This window comes from Eleginops maclovinus, chromosome 7, assembly GCF_036324505.1.
Source record: "Eleginops maclovinus isolate JMC-PN-2008 ecotype Puerto Natales chromosome 7, JC_Emac_rtc_rv5, whole genome shotgun sequence".
Classification (NCBI taxonomy): domain Eukaryota; kingdom Metazoa; phylum Chordata; class Actinopteri; order Perciformes; family Eleginopidae; genus Eleginops; species Eleginops maclovinus.
The window spans coordinates 4746427-4768409 of record NC_086355.1 but is presented as its reverse complement, the minus strand read 5'-3'; the positions used below and the strand labels follow the sequence as shown (position 1 = coordinate 4768409).

Below are 21983 nucleotides of genomic sequence, written 5' to 3'. Positions count from 1 at the left end.
CGGAGCGCGGCTGCACCGAGATGCTTCGACAGACGGAGGGTTTTCGCTGCTCTCCCGCTGGGCGTTCTCCACACAGGATCCAGTGTTCCTCCTCTGTCCAGTGCACCCCATTAACACTGGCCCCCTGCTGACATGCACCTACACACACCTCCGCCCACTCATCAGTATCTTTCTTCATCTCTGTCCTTCTCTCACTTTGGGACCTGTTAACGCTGGCGGCCAACAGAGCTGCACTTCAGTGAGGTATCAAAAAGGAAATGGGGTTTAGTGTTTTACCCCCACTTTATCCCTCTATGTGTGTGTGTGCATTAGTGTGTGTGTGTGTGTGTGTGTGTGTGTGTGTGTGTGTGTGTGTGTGTGTGTGTTAAGCTAAAAGTGGGGGCACACCACAGCTTGAAACAAAGTGAATATAACCACATGTTTGTACAGTATATAAAACATACAAAGGCAAATGAAGAAATTGGACTGGTGGATTAAGCAGGAAGTTGCAGGAAAAAGGTAAAATAAATAATTAGCAAATAAAAGTTTGACTATATTCCAGTCGGGACCTGTGCAGCTTTATATTTTTTCTCCTCGCAGCGAGTGTGTTGCTGGGGGAGCGAAGGGGAAAGGCCCGAAAGGAGCGTTTGATTAAATCTGCGGTTGACGTGTGGGACAGGTGAGATTGATGAGGTTCCTCTGAGTTTCACACTGTGCGGAGAGCGGGGGTACAGGAACAGAATGATGCAGTGTGGCGGGCCAGGGCTCGGGGCCCGCTCGCGCCGTGGGGTCCCTTGGCTGATTAATGGGACTAGAGGCCCTTCAAAAACAGCACTCCCCGCAGACAGGGCCCAACGGCGCTCCAAAAATAACCTGGGCAGGGGAGGCAGCCCCGGCCTCCAGCACTAACAGGCTGCAGCTTCTGAAGGAACCAGCTTCAACACAGCCGAGAGGGGCACTGCCTGCTCAGGAAAGGAAGCTTTAATGACTCCTCTAGTTTATAGGAAGTGACAAACACTGACAACTGATATTGTATCGACTGTGGTGTCGTATTACCTGCTTATGTAATTGTGGTCAACAAAGGTAAGAATGTGCAGGGCGTTAAGAAGCAAACACTGAGACACTGTGACACTGAAGCTCATAATAAAACATTACTCTAACACTGATCTGCTGAGTGCTTCAAAGACTCTCCATGTAGGCTTAAAAGTTTCAAATAAATCTGGTTTTCTACAATCTGCTGAGTGAGATGGTGTGTTATGATGAAGATGCTAACTCCAGGGGGTGAAATATTAGGCCAAAGCAGAAGTGCCAAAAACAATCGAGACTTAAACTTGAATCTTAATGATTTTGAAACCGTTGGAGAAAAAACAGTGACGTTTGTTTATAGACTCACATTAAAACACTGCGCAGTAGGACTAACTGGAAAGGTAATACAGAAGATAATTAATGAATCCTGTGTTTCAAACAATTACAATAAGTTACTGAACACTGAAAATGACGTAGTGTCTAAACTATGACACAAGTGAGTTTATGTGCATTCAGGACCAAATTACATTGCATCGAGTTGAGCAAAAGTAAAGGAAGATCAACCTGTTTGCAGACGACTAGGGATGGGAATTGATAAGATTTTTACGATTCCGATTCCCTTATCGATTCTGTGAAACGATTCAATTCCTTATCGATTCTCTTATCGATTCCAATTTGGGGGAAAAAGGAGAATAAACAGTTTGATGTAACATTTATCTTTGTTTTAATGAAAAATATTCTATTGTGACAGTTACTTATTAATCTCTAATAACAAGTGTGTGTGTGTGTGTGTGTGTGTGTGTGTGTGTGTGTGTGTGTGTGTGTGTGTGTGTGTGTGTGTGTGTGTGCGCGCACTCAAGTAGTGTGTGTGTGTGTGTGTGTGTGTGTGTAAAAAAAATTAACAGTTCTTTTGCAGATGAACATATCTGCTTTACTGTACAAGAAAATGTAACAAATAACAACAAATAACAAATACTGAATCATGTAATTACAAGAACAATGTAATCACAAGCACTGTGTGTGTGTGTGTGTGTGTGTGTGTGTGTGTGTGTGTGTGTGTGTGTGTGTGTGTGTGTGTGAGTGTGAGTGTGAGTGTGAGTGTGAGTGTGAGTGTGAGTGTGAGTGTGAGTGTGAGTGTGTGTGTGCACTCAAGTAGTAGTAGGGAAAATTAACAGTTCTTTTTCAGAAATATGAGCATATCTGCTTTTTCTGGAAGGATACGGGATCTTTCGGGGCTTATGGTGTCTCCAGCCGTGGAGAACACCCTCTCAGATGGGGTGGAGGAAGCCTGCACACAGAGGTAGTTTTCAGCCAGTCCAGATAGCAAGGGCAGCGTATCCTGCTTGTTCCACCACCACAGTGCGGCGCTATCCCTGCAGGGGATGGAGGGCAGGCTTTTGTAGAACTGGATTTCCTGATCCACCTTCTGAGCCAGGGAAAGACGGGGCTGTGATTCACGGATTGACTGCAGCTCGTTGTCCTCCTCCTCGAATAGTTCTTCCAAGGCTGTCTTTTTTGATGGTGGTGGCAGTGCCTGAAATTAAATGAACATGAAGTAAAAAAAACAAACAAACATATATAAGTCAATAATCATGACAAAACAGCATCCAAAGGTCATTACAAATGAATGAGTTAACTTACATAGTGTTCCTCTACTTCTTCCTCCTCCCCATCTTCGCAGCCTTCCCTCTGTGTCTCTCCTTCCCCTGGGAGCTTGAGAAGTGATGTAAACACATTAATAACTTTTAACACAGAGCCGTAGAAGGTCTCACTCACAATGGAATCAAATGCAATGATAAGACAAACAGAATTTAAACAGAAATTAAAATACCTCATCTCTTGCTGCCACTGTATTTGCTGTTATTGCAGCTTCCCTGATCCTGTCGCAGACTGCATCACTTTTCACTTTGTATTTAAATCTGGGGTCCAAGATGGTGGCTTCCTCCAGGAATCTCTGAATGTCAGTTCCCTTCAATTTCAAAAAGGAGGATAGGATGACATTAGACTAGTGGTACAAATTGGCCTAAAGCATCAAGGTAAGATTAAATGTAGTTGTGCTTACCTGGTAGCGTTTGGAGAGATCCTTCCAAATGTTCTCCTTGATGCTCCTTGTGAACGCAGAGTCACCTTCCTGCACAGTGTACTGTTGCTCCAGCTTCTGCAAGATGGGCAAAATCTCACCGCAGGTTGCACTTTTGTCGCTGGAGACGGCCAGTGTGGAGGTGTAATGCTTCCGCATGAGATGCACAAACTCCTCTGCTTTCCTTAAGTCCTCGTTGCCTATTCTGTCCAACCTACAATGTAAATAAAAACAGAAAAAGATGTATGTAGCACAAATAAACAAAAACAAAACCAGTCAAAGTTTAAAAAAAAGTTTAAGTCATATTATCATTTAAAATATATATCACCTTTCCTTCTCCATGGGTCTTCTTATGCGTGGATCTATGGCTGCAGCCTGGATAGCAGGGAACTGCTCGGTGAATCTCTCCATCATCAAATAGAGGGAATTCCATCTGGTCCTTACATCCAGGAGGAGCATGTGCTTGGGCAGCTCTGAGGGTTCACATATACACAACACAATGTAAATATTTATTATCTAATAATTTACATACACATACCTATACATGTATATTTTCATGTACATATAGTATAATGCTTGCAATGTACTGTAAGGAGAGTATCTTACTGAGCAAGTCTTGTTTCTCTTTAAGAACAACTTTTGCCATGTGGGACCTCTTCATCCAGACAACAACTGCTCGAACTCGTGCTGCCCAATTGGATATGGCAGTGCAGTTGTACAGCTTTTGCGCTCCCAGGTTCAGCGTATGAGCGAAGCATGGAAATTTGACAATTTGCAGCTGTTTGATGGCTACATCCATGTTCGCTGCATTGTCTACAGTTGCTGCCACAACCTTTTCCCGTACACCATATTCTTCTAAAATGTAATCAATCTCCTCTGCTACAGCTGAGCCTGTCTGAGATTGGTACACGGCTTTGGTTTTTAGGACCTTTTCCTTTACCTGGCCATTGCTCACGTAGTGCAGAGTAACCGTGAGATAATGATCCTGACAAAAGCTTGTCCACCCATCAGCCGTGATAGCTGCCTTTGACACTGTTTTCAGTTCAGAGATCACATTTCCCTTTTCCACACCATACCAAGCAGGGATTAAGTGGTTGGTTAAGCTTTCCCTGCTGGGGGCTTTGTATTTTGGATTGAGAACCTTTGTCATCTCCCTAGAAAACATATGAAAATGAATGAGTGTAAACATCTGTTTAATGAGGAGGAAAATATTCTATTCTATTCTATTCTAATCTGACATTTGATAATCTGACAACAACCTCACATTCACCTACCGAAATTCAGGGGCGTCTACTGTAGAAAATGGGTGCAAACCCTTAACAACAAATTTGGTAACTGCCCGGTGACATTCTTCTACCTTTGCCTGGGACATTTTATTTCTGCCTGCCTCGACGAAAATAGAAGCCAGAGGTAAACGGGAGCAAGTGCTGCTAGCCTCTGAGTCAGCCGGACTACCCGTCTCGTCCCGGTCATCATCTTGTTCTAAATCTAACGAAGAAGGCATTTGTTTGATGAAAAAGCAATACTGTACAATTTCGGGAAATAAACTAATTTCCCACCTCCCTTTGATTTAAATAAATGAGCGTCACCTTTCTCTGGCTCCCTGAATCGGCGGCGCAACTTACTAGCATGTTTCATTAGCTACATAGCAACAGCTAGAATTCTTCCCTAGAACTACGGATGCCTTGCCATCAAGTAAGCTAATTAAACATGCTAGCAAGGAACGGCTTGATTAACCAGAAACATAAACTCCCTTAATTACCCCAAGGAGAGGTAGGAAATGGGTTTATTTCCAGAAATGGCGTGGTACATAATTTACTAGGAATCACATTAAGGATTAGTCAGTGGGATAGCTACTTACCACCAGAGTTGCCTTCGGTGTTAGCCCCCAAGGTCACGGTGGTCGTAGAAGCTTGGCTGCTGTCACTCCGAAGGGCATCAAAAACGCGACACTCGTTAAAGTTTATCCCGTGTTGTGTGCGCAGATGTTTATGCATATTTGAAGTATTCCCTCCCGCCGATGTTATCAACAATTTGCAGTGGTTGCAAAACGCCCTGTTGCCATCCTTATGTAATGTGAAATGAAGCCACACTTTGGACCGTTTTAACCTTAGGGGTGCCATTTCAGACTTGTAAAAAGAATCACGAGCGTCACCTGCGTAACCAAGCAACTACGCCACGTCAAGCCGAGCTTACTGAATCATTCGTGTGTACCTTGCTGCGTAAATAACGTTACATAAACCGTGCGGTCTGGAATCTATAAGAGAATCGTTTAACGAGCTCCCAAACGGTTCCATGGAATTGAAACACAAGGAACCGGTTCTCAACAGGAACCGGTTCTCGATTCCCATCCCTACAGACGACCCTATGTTTTATTTTTCAAACTCCTGAACAATACAACAGTATTATCAACACGGTACAAGTCAGACTGATAAAACAAAATCACTAACTTAAAACCGTTCTGTAAGTTCAGCCGAGCAGTTTGTCTACACTGTGCCTATGACCACGTGTAAAGCAGCTGGAAAAGCCAACCTTAATGTATTAGATAAACACGTGCTTGCCAGAGCTACTTGTGACCTTGCAAGTTCTTTAAAATAGTTACATTAAACCACCTTTTCCTCCTCCTGTGTGCACATTTAATTTGAACTCACTTGCAGGAAACATATCACAGACAGGAGAGCTAATGATATCCAAAAATAAAACACAGCAAAAAATAAATGGCAAACACCTCATAAATGAAGCGATATGTAATCATAGTAACACTCAAGGAAAGCCTCGGCCAGCAGCTCCTCTCTGTGGAGTCCGGTCATTTCCTCGGTCACGACACCAGATACTCGGTACGCTTTAATTAAAAGTGTCAGAGCCTCAGCAAAAAGGCCGGGATCAGGAGCGGCCTGAAACAGAGGGAAACTGCTAAGATTTGTGGTCGCACAGCTCCAGACTGATTCTATAATTCAACTTAGCAAGTTATGAATACAATATGTTGACATATGGGAGACTTTTAAGCGTCTGAGTGAGGGGTTTGGCTGGAGAACGACCACGACAGACCTAATTACGCGGAGTGGACTGCTGAGAATTAGCGGGCTTTTCTGACAGTTGAAAATAAATAGGGCAGTTAATGAACGTCCTCAAAGGGGAGGCCATAGGGCGATAAAAAGATTGGTAAAAAAAAAAGGGGGGGAGGCCATGTTCCCTCGCTCTCGCCGGTCTCTCCCATGTGGAGCGGGAGCAGCTCTAATGGTTTTAGCTGACACTCGAGTAAGTGAATTTGGAGCCGAAGAGAACAGAGAGGCAAATTAGAAGTCACTTCCTCTTTCCTTTAGCCCCGGGCTGACATGACTGATATCAGTCAATAACGGGACCACAGGCGAGGGGCAGCTGGACGGGGGGGTGCAGGGGTCCTAAAGGGGATTACACACCTTTCAATTAAAACAACAGCTAGACTCTGGTTAAACTATTTCTGCAGCGCCTCAAACAATAAAAAATGTATCATTAATTAATCCAATATTTGGTTAAAATGCTCATTATTTGCTGGTCTTTCAAAGATTACGTTTATGCCATGTCTGCAACCTTTACTCATTTAAACAGAACACATTTTACAAGAGTGAGAAAACCAGAATTGCTATAGCAGAGGAACATATAAAACCACTCAGGCCCGATTAAATTTAACTGAATGTAGAAAATGTAATTTATGACATACTGACTTTCATTGGCAGACATGTCATTGTTTTGTTGTGAATTATTATAGAAAAACATGTTAATTAATACGTTACTTTTTTTCTTTTACTCCAGGTTGTAGGTTATGTGTTTAAGGAATTATGGCTCAAGCTTATGGTGAATTTTATTTTGGGCCAATTTAAAATCTTAAGACAATTTAATACTTGAGAGAGAAATCTAAATAACAGATTTCGATAAACAAACCTTTCCCATAATGCAGCTCAAACGTGTCTTTATTAGACATTACCTTATTCATATTTTATTTTTTAAAGAGGTAGAAGTATTTCTTGTGACAGGTAAACAGGTTTTCAATGACTGATAACTAATCAATAAGGACAATAACAACAGCCATTTCACCATACATTCAAACCATACACCCTTTGTATCTTACTCTTTGAAAGTCTGCTTTTAATCTGCTGTGTCTGAACTGCAACTGAAGAAGCGGACCACACTGCTGCAATGAGCTATTGTCAAATTACTCTAGGTTATATTTTAGAGCAGATAATACCACCTTCATTTTATTTACAAGTGACTAGATAAAAATAAAAGAAACCCAGCTGTCTCACAATCACATCAGTCCAAAGTGAAAGCATCAGACAGAGGTCACACTTCATCTTTGTGTCAGTCCGTTGAGACTCAGTGACTTTTTAAAACACATTTCCAGTGCAGAAAACCCTCCAGAAAGCGTGCAGTTTGACGCATATCACACCTCCGAACATTGTGAGCACGCTGGTTTCTGCACTCAGCCGTCCACATTTGGAGAAAATTAAAACAAATGAAAACCAACACTTCATCTCTGATGTTATTGCTGGTAATGAAGCACTGCTGTGATGCTTTCAGAGTCCTCCCTCCACTTCCCCTCCCTTCCTGCCCTCTCGTCGCACACCTCTCCCACCTCTCCAGAGAATGTTGCCTTAACAAAATACAGACGGGACGGCAGTGAACCACATACTGTATTACAGCTCGTACATCAGTGTGCAGATGCTTGAGGTTTTTAACTGCACCATAATGCAGGAACAGCTCGATAATTAGCATGGATGTTGTACTGGAAAACACTGGTTATTCTTACACGTGCCGGGGGACTCGTTGTTTGCCTTCACACCCCATTCCCTTCTCGTGGACTGTCGTGCAATGATAGGAAACCCTAAGTGGAGTTATAGACTTGTTTAAAAAAGTAAAAAGGTACACTGGACTGGTGCTACTGGGGATATGATGTCACAGGCTAGACTAGAAAAAGGAAACGGCATTAAATAATCTTAATATAGACAAGGAAAAAAAGGCTAAGGCACAACTGAAAGCTGCTAAAGTCGAGAATAAGCGATTAATGATGTGATGTCTCACTCAAAAGGAAACGCTCATAAATGAATAATCCAAATAAGGTGTGATTTCAATTCACAGAGGAACCATTAAGCCATAAAAATATGGTTAATAATGAATAATAATTTGGAGGTTTTGAGAAACCTCAGCCAAAAATAACTCAATGGATCACATTTATGGTGCAAGTGTTTTTATGAAGAAATACATTTTGCTTCAACTTTGGTTTATGATTTCCTCCATATCCCAGAATACCCTTCCCCCGGGGGTTATGTGTAACAGTGTTTTCTTTTATCTGCTTTTTAGGAAGAAAAATAACTCCACTGATTCTGAGAAACTCACATCAAAACTGACAGAAACTGATTTAAGGCTGCTGGCCAACTTTACATAAGACCAAGAAACATGTGAATGGAGTTCATATCCAAACCCAGCTGGGCACAGGTGCAGGGCATAAAACAGCCACACAGCAAAAGGAAAGGCTGCCCAGTTGCTTTCAGGGCAGTTTCATGGTTTTCCTCCACAGAATGGCCGCATCCAGAATGCACAAATCATGATTTCTGGGACCACACATGGTTCAACTCAACACCAGCAGCAGCCAGTTTCAAATTCAACCCCAATTTGGATCGTTAATCACTAAATGTATGACTAACAACAACTGCAAGTCACCTCAGACCTGCTCTTGCATGATCTCTCTATTACAAAACAATTCTGCAAGCACCTACGCTTAAAATATAACTTCTCAGTGCATTATTATTTTAACCTTGTCTTCTCACAAGCAGCTATCCATAACGCTGACTAAATATAATACAGTCTATAATAAAAATGTCCTGATTGAGAGCAATTATCTGATCAGAAAAAAACAAAACAAGACTAAAGCCAGAATTTGGAACTTGATAGCGTTCTATAATCGATGCTATGAAAAACTGCGCCCTAAAAAGAAGGATATTAAGACAAGTTTGGCAGAATTTCTACCTAAAGAACTTACACTTCAAGAGACCAGTCCATTTGGAAAACAGTCAGCTTATCTGTGTGCTTGTTTGTAAGTAAATAAGCAGCTTTAGTCAAATAATGCAACCACTAAAAGCAAAATGTAATTTAAGTATGAAGAGTAAAAGTATTGTCAAAAGGTTTATAGAGTCACTGTCCTGAAAAACATGCCTGTTTTCAGCGTTTTTATAATGCATTTTTAGCTGCTGTACATACAAACATGTTCTTAACACATTCAGTAGATTTGGTATATATTGAATTCATGATCTCCAACTAGAGTGAACTCTGCTTTCACTATGAAGGACTGGGATTCAAACTTTAAATCTATAGAAGTAACTAAAGCTGACAAACAGTAGTAAGTATAAAGTATCACACGACTGAAATAATCAAATATAATGCAGGAGAAAGCATACCTCAACAATGTAGCTCTGTTATGTATATATTAAAGGCTGAAATGTTGCTTCACAGACAGCCAAAGTCACGACGATTAATACAAATAGTTTCTCTATAATAAAATAAAACTGCATGAGCTTCACTCGGTTTGAATGAGGAGACACTCACCGGCAGAACGAGTTTAAAATAATCTCAATTAGTGTTTCTATTAGCATAAATGGTTAACAAATAGAAACTGAATGAACCTCTGTCCCAGTCAATGAGAGAACAGCAGCCACAGTATCGTTTCAGTTTGCGTGTCAATAACAGCTGAGGTAAAATAAATGTACCATAAACAACATATTATCTCGTACCTTGTTTCCCGAGCATGCTGCAGAGCAGAAGGCTCTTTTAGAAGAGTTAAACTTGAGGAAGAACCTGAAGAGATGTTTCATGTCAGTCCTCACGGGGAGCGCCATCTTGGATTGTGACCTCACAGTACGGTGGCTTTGAAAGGACAAAAGGGAGAGATGCGTGTCAGCGGTTGTATGAATGGCAGTGAAAGAGAGGAGAAACATTGTGTATTTATTCGATTCATATTTAGGTTAAATTGATCATAACATTTCGACTTTTTCGATCTTTTTTATTCACACTTTTTGTCTCCAAATTTCTGTTGTTTTGGATTTTCTTTTCAAATTACCGATTTTTTTTAAATTTCGACTTTTTAGAATTTCCGACTATTTCTAAAAGATCTGAGTTTCTTTCAAATTTCAGAATTGTTTTCTAAATGTCCACTTTTCAAAATGTGCGATTATTTTTCAAAATGATCACTTTTTCCTAAAAACATCGGCCCTTTTTTCTAATTTCTATTTTTTTTTTCTTCAAAATGTTTAGTTTTAAAAGTGTCCCACTGTTTTCTAATTCCTTCTTCAGGTGGCCCTAATCGTCGTCTTTGAAAATTCACACTTTTTGTCTCCCCATTTCTTTTCCTTTCTATTCTCTTTTCAAACTTTGCACTTTTTAGAATTTTCGACTATTCATTCAAAATGATCACTTTTTCCTAAAAGATCTGACTTTTTTTCAAATTTCTGGATTTTTTTCAGAGGTCGATTTTTAAACATTTAAGATGATTTTTTCTAAATGCTCACTTTTTCTTTAAAATGTTGCCTTTTTTTCTAAACTTCGACTTTTAAAAATGTCCCACTATTTTCTCATTATTCTAACTCCTTCTTCATGTGGCCATAATCATATATATATATATACTTTTTGTCTCCCAATGTCTTTTCCTTATGATTCTCTTTTCAAACTTCATATTTTCAGGTAATAAACATATTTTTATGTTGTCTTTTCAAGTTTGGATTTATTTTTTTGATACATCTTTATAATATTTAAATATTTGATTGTAATTTTCTTCCAATTTATATTTCTTGTCTTGTTTATTTTTTATATCAAGCTCTCTTACTGTAATGAGGTTATGATTCATTACATCAACGCAAAATCCTAGTATGTTAAACCTGCTTGTTGATATTTCAGATTACGATTCATGTTTACCACGAAACTGTGCCACCCAGGACTTCCTCCTCTCGTTGCTGAACCGAACACCAGCTGCCTGTTCTGTAGGTCTGAGCTCTGTGCAGCCTATGGAAGAGGCCGATGTGCAATTACACTCTCCCAGCACCACATGTACACGAACAGTAGGCTATAGAAATGTGTCAGACATGTGTTTCCTTATTGTCTGAGGTCTGAATGTTAATTGGGTGGTGTTGTGTCTAGGCCTGGCTGCTTCCTCAACAACTGAACTTTCCCAGGGAGGCAGCTGCAGGAGTATTCCATACATGCCTCATTACAGAGTGGCGATATACATACTATAAGTGATTATTCTGCACGCTGGCTAGGGTTACAATATGTTTGCAGGGCACGCTGGCCGCTCCTTAAAGACCTCTTGTTTCTCAAACATCTGCTCCTGATTCTTTCCACTCCACCTTTTGCATCTGGTTGCATTTGCAGCACAAAATACTGACTATCATTCCATATTCATTATTATTTCCCGAGGCGCTGAGGCCGAGCTCTTTGGTGTTTCACTTGCAGAGACCTGAGCTGCTATGTTCTCTCACGCCTGGGTGATGGGAGAGCTGGTCGGTGGAGAGCAGTTGGTAGGAGATGGGTCTGTATGCCTGCTGGTGTATGTGTGTGTGTAGGTGTGTGTGTGTTAGCCTTCAGCTCCTGTTTCCTGGCCACCCAGTAGATGCTGGTCCTCCTGCTCGTCTTTTTTCTGCTGCATCCTGCTCCTCTTTTTCTCTTAGTCTTTTTCCTCTCCCTAAATCAAGAGAAGATCTTTTTGAATCTCTTGGTAAAATATGTAGGCTTGCAACTGAGCGTAGAAAAGCATGGATAGTTTCCTAATGAATAAGTCAACTCAAAGATCCAAAAAACGACATTGTTGGCAGGGAACGTTGTGATTTGGTGTTCTGATTATTGACCCCTCCTGTCATCTTTTTAGAGAGAGTATAACATTAGTAAGACATTTTCAGTCTTTGTTTCATCAGGAATTAAAGTGTTAAAAAGTGTCCATCACTCAGTTGGAAGCAGCAGAAGAAGAAACAGAAACTCAGCGGTGTGATCTCCAGAGGAGCGAGAGGCCGTTCAGGTGATGAGTGAAGACGTTCTGCTTTCATCACAAACCCGCTGTCCTTTCACCATCATGGAGATTCATTTTTCATCCTCACCAGACTCTCTGCACCTCCTGCTGATCCTCCTCCTCCACCCAAACTCACATCTTAACTCCTTTTCTCAACACCTTTGGGATGATTGTCTCCATTGTCAGCTTACTCTTTTTGTAGTTCTACGAGTATTCATTTCATTTTCCTTTTAGGCAATCTTATACTCAATAGCAGAGGCAAATATTGCATTTTTATTACAATAGATTTATTAATTAAATTATTTAATTTAAAATGTTCAGCTTAATATTATGAAGGAAAAATTCACAAGCTAAAGTACACTAAGCAGATGCAATAAGTTCCACCTTTACCTGCTGCAACATTAGTACCTTTTCACATTAACAGGTATCGTGTAGTAATATATAACACTGAATATTATTCCGCCATAAGTTGAGAATAATGAGAGTTTCAACATTTTTACTTAAAGTATATTTCTTTCTTTTTTTAGGTAATTCAATGTTTTTGATTGATACTTGCATGCACAACTTTTACTGTTTTGTAAAAGAGCATTTTTACAATGTGTTTTTAGTACTTTTACATAGTTAACTACTACATTAGAGTACTTTTTCATCCATTTCTTCTTCTTCTTCTGGTGCTCCTCGTTTTATTTTATTTTATTATCAGCCCAACAATAACATATCTAATCGTCTAAGTGTTCACATTCACATTCACACACACTCTAATATATACTGTATATAATCATACATGTAATAAAATAAATATACACAACCCTTTTTCAACTTCTACACACACATTTTACTTCTTCTCACACACATGCTGACTGAGTTTGAGCAGAGATGCCGGTAGGAAAGTCCAGCTGGTGGCGACCGACACTCCACCTGTCATAATACAGCCAGGCAAGGCATGATTGGAAGGTCTGCTGAGTGAGGGGCCTGGAGATGTGTGTGTGTGTGTGTGTGTTTTCTGGACTATGGATCCCGATGCTGAAAGACAGGATCTCCCCTCTGACACTGCCGGCATCAGGAGTCCACAGGACGTCCACCACCCAAGTGGACGGATGGACGGGCAGCGAGCAGAATGACGGACAGCTCCACAAACACACAATGTGTTGGCGGAGTAAGACAGACAAATGAGTGATGGATGAATATAAACTAAAGTACAGATGCACAAACAACTGAACAAATGTCTCGATGGATTGATGATACATCTTTCAATGAATCAAATCAAAAGAGGAAATTAAAATAAATATGAAAACCTCCTCTAATCCATAGACGGAGCAACACATAACCTGAATACTGACCTGAATAAATACAAATTATAAAAGGTGGGACATGAGTTAAAAGTATTAACTTAAACAAATGAAAAAGGGATTCTAAAAAAATATCCAATTCTGTGCAGTGCAGAAAACGTGTCGGTGACTGAATTGTCAGGCGACCGCACACGCTCTGCAGCGTCTCTCCCTCCCCGGCCCGCTGGTCTTAGAGAGAAGCCACGGCAAGCACAATAAACATTCAGTGGAGTATGGTAAAGCTATGGTTGCTTCCCCAGAGAAGAATCTGGATTTCGTGCTAATTTGTGTAGCTGTGAGACAAAGTGTGTGCCGTATAATTTGTGTCTAAATATGCATGTCTGGTTTAGTTTGAGTGGGGAATTTGATACAGATTTTGCTGAGGTCATCATAAAACCCTATAATATCACTGCTTGTTCAGGTGCAAACATATTCTCCATGACTGCTTCCTTCATCCGTGTGATTTTTTGATCTAACAATGATTTTTCCGACTCGTGTGTGTGTGTGTGTGTGTGTGTGTGTGTGTGTGTGTGTGTGTGTGTGTGTGTGTGTGTGTGTGTGTGTGTGTGTGTGTGTGTGTGTGTGTGTGTGTGTGTGTGAGCTGCTGATGTGATGTCACTGACAGGTCAGAGGTCACCTGACAGCAGCATGCAGCGACGATGACAGAAAGTAAACAAACACAGAGAGCCTCTCCTCCTCTACTTTGTCGTTACGTAAACACAACGATGAACTGCAGATATTTATTTCAGCTTTTTTTGCTTTATTTTTATTTTATTTTATTATATTAAAATTGAAAGGGGATTTATAGAAACCTTGTGTTCTGGACAAGCAGAAAATACCAGGGTGTGTGTGTGTGGGTGTGTGTCTGTGTCTGTGTCTGTGTGTGTGTTGGATCCCTCAGGGAGGCGGTGTGTTTCAGCACCTTGTCTCTCTGCCTGTTGTAGTGATGACAGGACAGGAGTCGGGGGGCAGACCGGGTGAAACACAGAATAACCAAAACTCAAAAGGAAACTTCCTCACCTCCAGTGAAGTTATTGTCAATATTATTATTGAATTATTTATTGAATTGAGTTACGAAAAAATGTCTTTTACATAAAATGTTGTGAGCAGCACACACTTAATTACAGCTATGATGCCTCCTGTCAAGAGCAAGATTTCCCTTCTATTGGAGTAGATATTAATGTGTCAGATAAAACTAAAGGTCCCTTTATCATTGGCTCATTCAAGTCTGAGTAGTTTTGGGAGTTGGAGGACCCATGGTTGCACACTAAGGTTTACTACGGAGCCATTATTAGTCGTTTAGCATGATGAAAAAAACCTGAGAGCTGTGTGCCGTTTCTGGGAGGTTTCCGCCCCGCAGCCTCGGACTGAGCTGAGCTTAGGAAAGTGTCAAAGCTGATGAAGACTGCAGAGCGGGAGCGAGAGTGTGTGTGTCTGCATGTGTGTGGATGCAGGCCTGTGTGCTGTGTGTGTGTGTGTGTGTGTGTGTGTGTGTGTGTGTGTGTGTGTGTGTGTGTGTGTGTGTGTGTGTGTGTGTGTGTGTGTTTGTGTGTGTGTGTGTGTGTGTGTTTGTTACTCGTTTCCAGAATAACAAAGGGATCAGGGGATGAGTGGATGGCAGAGCGGCGTGTAATCAGAGCCAGATCCCACAATCCATCAGAAGATGAGGGAGTCTTTCTCCTGATTCCACCGCAGCAGAGACCCGGTCATTAGTCAGCCTGACAGCGCTCATTTATTCCCTGTGACGTGAAATAATGACTGTCTCTTTAGGTATGAACCCCCTCTCTCCTTTGCCTCCCACCAAAGAAACTAGAAGACATGCAGTCAAACTGAATGTACATGAAATTCCATTGGGACATTTTTCCTTGTTTTCCCTGAAGGGTAATACGATGGGACTGCGGTAGTCCTCAAAGTCATTCCTCTCGATTGGTCATCCTCCATTTATTTAACATTTTGTCTTTTCTTGTATGCATCTGTTTCATTGCCTTATGAAAACCCAGTCAGTGAGGTCAGTTCAGCACAATGGAAACAACCAAAGCAACGGAGGGCAAACACCTGTGTGAGACATCCATTGATTTTTAGCGACCGCGCCCCATATAATTCATGACTTTAGGCCATATCATTTAAAAAATAATCAGCCACTGTACAGTTGTCCTGAATGACGGAGTAAGCTAAAGAGACCAACATTGTCTCTTATTTTAACATGTGAGTCTATATGGACTGCTCCCTTTTAGAGCCAGATCAAAGTGGCCATTCGAGGAACTGCAGTTTTTGGCCCTTCTTTCGGGCTACACTGCTCTGCCCTGTAGTTCACTCCTTGACCTTTCCTCAATACACACAAACCTCTACATGTGGCCTAGCTGGCGTCCCCACCTCAGCTTCAGAAACATGCCAACACAGAGTAGCAAAAACCTGAACCAATAAATGATTGAATCATTAAAGACCGGCGACCCAGGCCAAAGTAAACCCCGATCTCCAAATGAGACCTCGTTATCCAGTTAGCTGTGTGTTTGCGTATAACGCCTGCTTCCCCCTGAACTTGAAGACTGATTAAGAGCTAAAACTCTGAATAAACCGTCTGCACACATATCAGATGGGAGTGTACAGATATGTGCGTGTTCAGCCGCCACTAAAAGCAGCCGCAACATTATAACACCTCATTTACTCTCAAAAGCAAAGGAGTGAAGGAGGTCGAGGGTGTTTGCTCGAGACGTGAAACAGGAAGCCGCTTCAGAGTCAGTATCATGACTTTATTTTGGGAAAGGACGTTTTTATATCTTTGACGTTTGATGTTTAAATCCGCACAGCTTGCAGGGAGGTAACCGGCAGAAGCTGAAAGACTCTCTGACAGGACCGATGGATGACAACCGTTATGAGCTCTATTTTCACACAGCAATCATAATAGACTCATCTGCTTTTATGACCACAATGGCAGCGCCCACATGCAAAGCTCGGGGAGCTAAAGGGTTTCTCCTTTTCAAGTGGAGAAAAAAAGCTTCATGTCATCTATACTTGTCATGACCTCACTGGGAGTCAAACACCAAACCCCCCGCTAGCAGAGGGGTCTTTAATGTCATAACTTTATGAAAGTTATTGTCCATAAATGTTTGCTGTACTGACTAGAGCAGCCCACTCCATGTGAGCTTCAGGCGTCCATATGCTCTGCGAAGATGCATGAGGTGAATCAGGAGCTGCATTATTTTGGAGCGTATTTAAAGCACGGAGAAAATAAATGATATGACTTTCTTGAAATAAAATGTCCTAAATGATGGAGGAATGTAATTTGAAAGTCTGGAGGTAATGTATCAGAGTGTAGGTTCATAAACATCGATGCATATTTACATGATTTTATATGTAACGGTCAGTATATGTGTGCAAAAGTATGCATGTGATAAGTATTTATGTATTTCTCCGTTTTAATGTGGAAACTAATTGGGAATTTATTTCATTCTTAATTTTTTAAATCTTGTTACAGTGGATTTGTATGTATTTTATAGAAATGAGAAGCACATAAATGGGTTTATAGGAGGTTTTTTTATGGAGTTAAAACCAAACACACTTTTTTTTGTTAAACGTAAAGTTAAAACACTACTTGTCTACCTTTAAATGTGAGACATCTGTGCAGGAAGTGTGTGTCTCATCAACACTTGCTTCACAATGGACATTAAAAATTGCAAAGCAGAAGCGACTGCTACTAATTAGCGAGCGAGAACAGTACTTATTTTCAAACAGAAGCAGATGGAAAACAGGGAAACACCCAGCTACAACCTGCCTCAAATATTATGCTGTTTCAAATAGACTCTCTGCAGTTGAGGTAAATAACGGCCACTTATTTAAAATGTACAGTTATTATAAAATAAGCCAATTTTTGTATATAAAACTTCCAGAAACATTTCAATTTTAAACAGATTGTTCTATTTATTTTAAATGTTTTTTCGTAATGATGAACATTAAAGCTGAGTCTAAAATGTTCCTTTCAAACCAAAGCCTCAGAGATATGTGTATATTCTTTTCTAACATGTACAAGAACATATGTTAGAGTGTGTTTCAGTGTATGGGTCTACTCACATGTGTACTGTATGTGTAATATCTTCTCTAAGACCTCATCACTGCTGTCAGCACGTAGACCTGCAGCGTGTGTGACGCAGGATTGTTTTCCTGAAGTCATGCAGCTGACAACGCTCGCCATTTCTCCAACGTACACTCCGCTCGTTTTCATTTGCATTTCAGCTGAGTCGTCGTTGCATTGTCTTTGAAAATGAAACACTGCAGCAGCAGGACTTGCATGTGTGACTGCTGGAGTGTGTTTGTCTGCTTTTTTTTAGAGTAAAAGTTTATGTGCAGTCTATCCCAAGGGTCATGTGGGGTTCCTGTTGGACGGGAGGACAATTACATCGCTTGCGGTCGGGAAGAGAGCCTGCAGATACAACGGATATTTCTCAAGCCACAGATCGTATGAAAGAGGGTCCATATGTGCCATCATTATCAAGATAGAAGCATGAAGTCGGTAACATACAAAAGCATCCATTCACAAGATGGAGAGAGTCAGAGGTCCCCAAAAAAAGACATGTGAAAGGTCCATAAACACTTGTATAATGTCTTCTGTAAGTAATGGGAATTACGGTGGTCGGAGGTTGAGCTACATTACGGAGGTAAAAGTTACATACTGATATTATATATTGCTATAGATATATAACACTAACGCGTAGTACTTAACTGTTCAAGTTGCATAAAGATCTACAAGTTCTTTTTTTAATATAACTCAGGAATTGTGTGTGTGTGTGTATGTGTGTGTGTGTGTGTGTGTGTGTGTGTGTGTGTGTGTGTGTGTGTGTGTGTGTATGTGTGTGTGTAAGCCCATTTTTGCCACTAAGAATGACCACCTACTGAATATTTGTTCCTCATGCTGACATTTTAAAATGATTGCATAGAAAATGACGTTAGAAAAAAATCTGAGAAGTCTGAGACATTTAAAATCACAATGTCTTTCATTTTGACATAATATTATAATTAGAAAAAAATGTTATAATGCATATGACTTTTGAAGGAGAAATCTGGAGGTTTTTCATTAAACTGTACAACTTGTGAAATAATATATATCAAGAAATAAAACTGGTGTGTGTGTGTGTGTGTGTGTGTGTGTGTGTGTGTGTGTGTGTGTGGTGTGTGTCTGATTCCCAGCTGCAGGCCAGGCCGAGTGGATGTTGGGTCAGTTCCTGCCAGAGCGGCAACACGCTGACGAGCATGAAGAGCCGCGGTCAGGATCAGGTTTAATAAACACTGACTGCAGAGTGACCGCTGTTTACGCTGCAGAAAAATGGAGGCCTGTAACACTGAAGGGTGGTGTTTATGCATGCCGCATATATTTCTGTTCATGTCAACATATTTGTGTTAAATAGCAGATATGTGTTGATATGTTTGCATATTAAATGTGGACTCTTGCAACACTTCAATGAGCTAACAGGGACCCATATCATTTTTTCTAAATACTCTAAAACAATGATTGACAGCTTTGTTCTGACACACAAACCCTGATTTAAAAATAAATGTGTTTGGAGCTTTTACAAAGTCAAACCGCAGTGTTTCTCACTTCATAATTGTATTTCTTCTTTTATTTTGAAATTCACAACATTGGAAGGTATGTGTAAAACCCTAAAATAGTTCTCCATCTATGTAAAAAGCCCCAAAATGTTCACAAAGTGTGTTCATCAGACGGGCCAACAAAGAGTGGTAAATATAAAAGTTATTTTTGAGTCCAACAATGTGTCATTTCCCCTGTGGTAACATTTGGAAGCAACTTCTGCGGACATGAAACGACCTGAGTAATGCTTCACTGCCATGAGAGCAGACATCTCTTCTGAGCAGACTTGTTTGGGAGCAGATCCGTGATTAAGAAGATGTGATGTGAAACGAAGATGCTCCTCGGCTGTGAAATTATAGGTCATTCACAAGAAACTTTGCGTCTCTTTTCTTACTCCCTGAAGTGGCATTCCCACTGCAGACCCTTGAGTCAGTCCCTAGATGATTGTTGTATGGTGACTATTTTGGGACGTTACCAAAAACCAATGATTAAAAGACAAATGTCTGACTTTAACTGCGTTTATGTGTAACGGAGCACTTAGGAAGGTCAAATAAGAGACAAATGGCATGTGTCCTGAATTAAATTTGGTACATTGAACACATTACTTAAGAACCAATGAGTTTAAATAATAATAATCATAAATTGGACACTTTAAACTACAGTGAGCAGAGCCATTCTTCCAGACTCTTCTTCCTTTTTTAGTCACCACACCATCTTATTATTACTTTGTTTTAAGCGATTTTTAACCTAAAGCTGCATCATGATTCTTTCTTTATACTCACAGAATAAATAAGAAGATTCTACAGAGCAAATACAGAAACTTCAGCATCAGCATTTTGTGTAATTAGCAGCATATTAATATTTAAAATGTATTCAAATCTGAAGGAAATATTGAGACACAGTTGATTAGGTATTCCTGTATTTAAAAATAAAAGGTGTCTATATTTAGCAATTCAATTTGTTTTACAATTTAACTTTAATATTATTTTTATTTTCAATTTATTGACAGTATTTAATTTTTTTAGCTGACTATTTTATAGAAATTAAATAAAATCAACACTTAATTAATAGTGTTTTTAATTGATGTCAAATTATATTTTTACTTCAGCTTCCGTTTAATCCCTTAAAATGATCATTTAAATTAAAAATAGATAGTGATGATAATAAGAATGCAGCAGGCGGTCGATCCTTTATTTCTGTCCAACCTTCCAAAATCCTGTCTCACATAATCCCACATCCTCAATATTCCAGCGTCTCCGTTAATGAGTTTCGCTGCTGCCCGTCTGCAGACTCTACATTCCTCCGCTGGGTTTATTCAGCTGCCTCCGTCGGCCTCAGCAACCAGGGATTCGCACCCGCAACCATCCGGGGGCCGACTGACGAGCCTCTGCTCACTGTCTGGACTCACCGGCCTCAAACCCACCCACATTAATTATAATTACATTTCCAGCTTCATCCTCCTCCTCCTCCTCCTCCTCCTCTTCTTCTTCAGAGTACATCTGTGCGAAACAGCTCACTGTCACTTCATATAATCGCCCGGATTGCACACTAATCTGTCGTTAAACAGGATGATTTATCCGTGTCAGGGAGCTACAGCTTGAATAATGTGCAGTTACTGCTCATTGTTTTTGTTTTAATTGAGTTTTTTGAAGGGGGGGGGGGGGGGGGGGGGGGGGGGGCGGTGGGGCAGCCATTTCTCGGCAACGTTTTATTAGTTTTTATCGCCCCAAAGACAGGGACGTGTGGAGTGAGAGAAATATGACAGCACAGGTCGAGCCAGGAATCGAACACACACAGTCGGAGTTCATTTTTCCAGGCGGGAGTGGGGGGGGGTGTACTTGTGCGGTCCATTGTGCACTGACTGAGTGACCCAGGAGTTCAACAAAGGCTCATCAGTGTGTTCTTTGACAAAGGTTGCACAATCCCAGCTGCAGGGTCAGCTAGAGATGCACATTTGGACTTGCTCTGGACTGTACATTTGTATATCTGGAAACTGCAAACACATGTTCTTCTGTAAATCTGACAATAGTCAACACAGTGAGGGTGTCCTGAGCCAACAGCAGCTCTATTTTTGTATGACAAAGACAAATTATCCTCCATTTCTCATCTCCACTTGAGCTAAAAATGCTCATATCCTACTTTCAGCATTCAATTCCATACTGACTGCTGCCATTACCATGTGGTACATACACTCATCCCAAAACAATGTAGTTTATTGTCATTCATTTAATTGCTTTATGTTCATTTTGGCTTTGTTCAGCCCTGCACACATCCATAGAGCTACATTTTCGTATGCCTTTAACCACTAAATATTTTATACATGTCTAATTTCACTATCCAACTTGTCAAACCTGAAAAAGCAAAAATGTCCCCCCTTTTTTTCAGCCTAAACAAGTTCTACACACATCACATCACCTCTTATGTTGATAAAATGAGCTTATAAAAATCCAGCAGATGTTTTTTACAATTTGGAAAATTTAAGTGCAATCATTTTCTCTATGTTAGCTCATATGCTCTCAATCAAGGAAAAATATCTGTGTCTTTAGCGCTTAAATGCTCCACTGTGTCCAGCAGCTAGTCTCTGACTGTTTCTGCTGCTGTTTGGTGCTGAGCAGGTGATGTACTATGAGCTTTAGAGTGAAAACAGCTGCCAGCTGTGGCTAAAATAAGTCAATGAGATTGAACAAAAACAGTAAAATTGTGGCCCATAACATGAGCTGAAAGACTGGGGGGGGAGTGCAAGGTCAGGCACCTTTTGAATACACATTTCCAACGTTAATATAACAATATTGAAACAGTAAAAGTGTAATTTAAGAATTAAAGGACGATTTAAATCAGAACACGTGTACATCTAATAATCCCTTCGGCTACACATGTTGTTTTTATTTGTCTTTGTAAACTCCAAAACAAATGTTACAACACTTCTGATTCATTACTTGCATTGCATAATTAGGGTTGGCT

General features: G+C 40.5%; 2 protein-coding genes across 4 annotated transcripts in view; both read right to left on the bottom strand.

Annotated features, from left to right (window-relative positions):
* Positions 1-21983, bottom strand: part of wars2 (tryptophanyl tRNA synthetase 2, mitochondrial) — a 60735-nt gene that overhangs the window by 15940 nt on the left and 22812 nt on the right. Inside the window, exon 4 of the mRNA XM_063888416.1 lies at positions 9850-9982. Within this exon, the coding sequence (XP_063744486.1) occupies positions 9850-9982 (133 nt within the window). The remainder of the gene's footprint in view (positions 1-9849; positions 9983-21983) is intronic.
* On the bottom strand, positions 2066-5218 carry LOC134867677 (E3 SUMO-protein ligase ZBED1-like). Of its 3 annotated transcripts, none has more exons than XM_063888414.1 (7): positions 4947-5218; positions 3692-4239; positions 3414-3558; positions 3068-3299; positions 2837-2974; positions 2647-2718; positions 2067-2539 (listed from the first exon to the last, which is right to left on the bottom strand). In XM_063888414.1, exons 2-7 carry the CDS (start codon positions 4233-4235, stop codon positions 2174-2176), a joined length of 1497 nt encoding a protein of 498 aa, XP_063744484.1. In that variant the 5' UTR covers positions 4236-4239; positions 4947-5218; the 3' UTR covers positions 2067-2173. The 3 variants fall into 3 exon arrangements, with proteins under 3 accessions (XP_063744485.1, XP_063744484.1, XP_063744483.1); XM_063888413.1 differs by lacking the exon at positions 4947-5218 and adding an exon at positions 4360-4526; XM_063888415.1 differs by lacking the exon at positions 3692-4239 and having other exon boundaries at positions 2066-2539.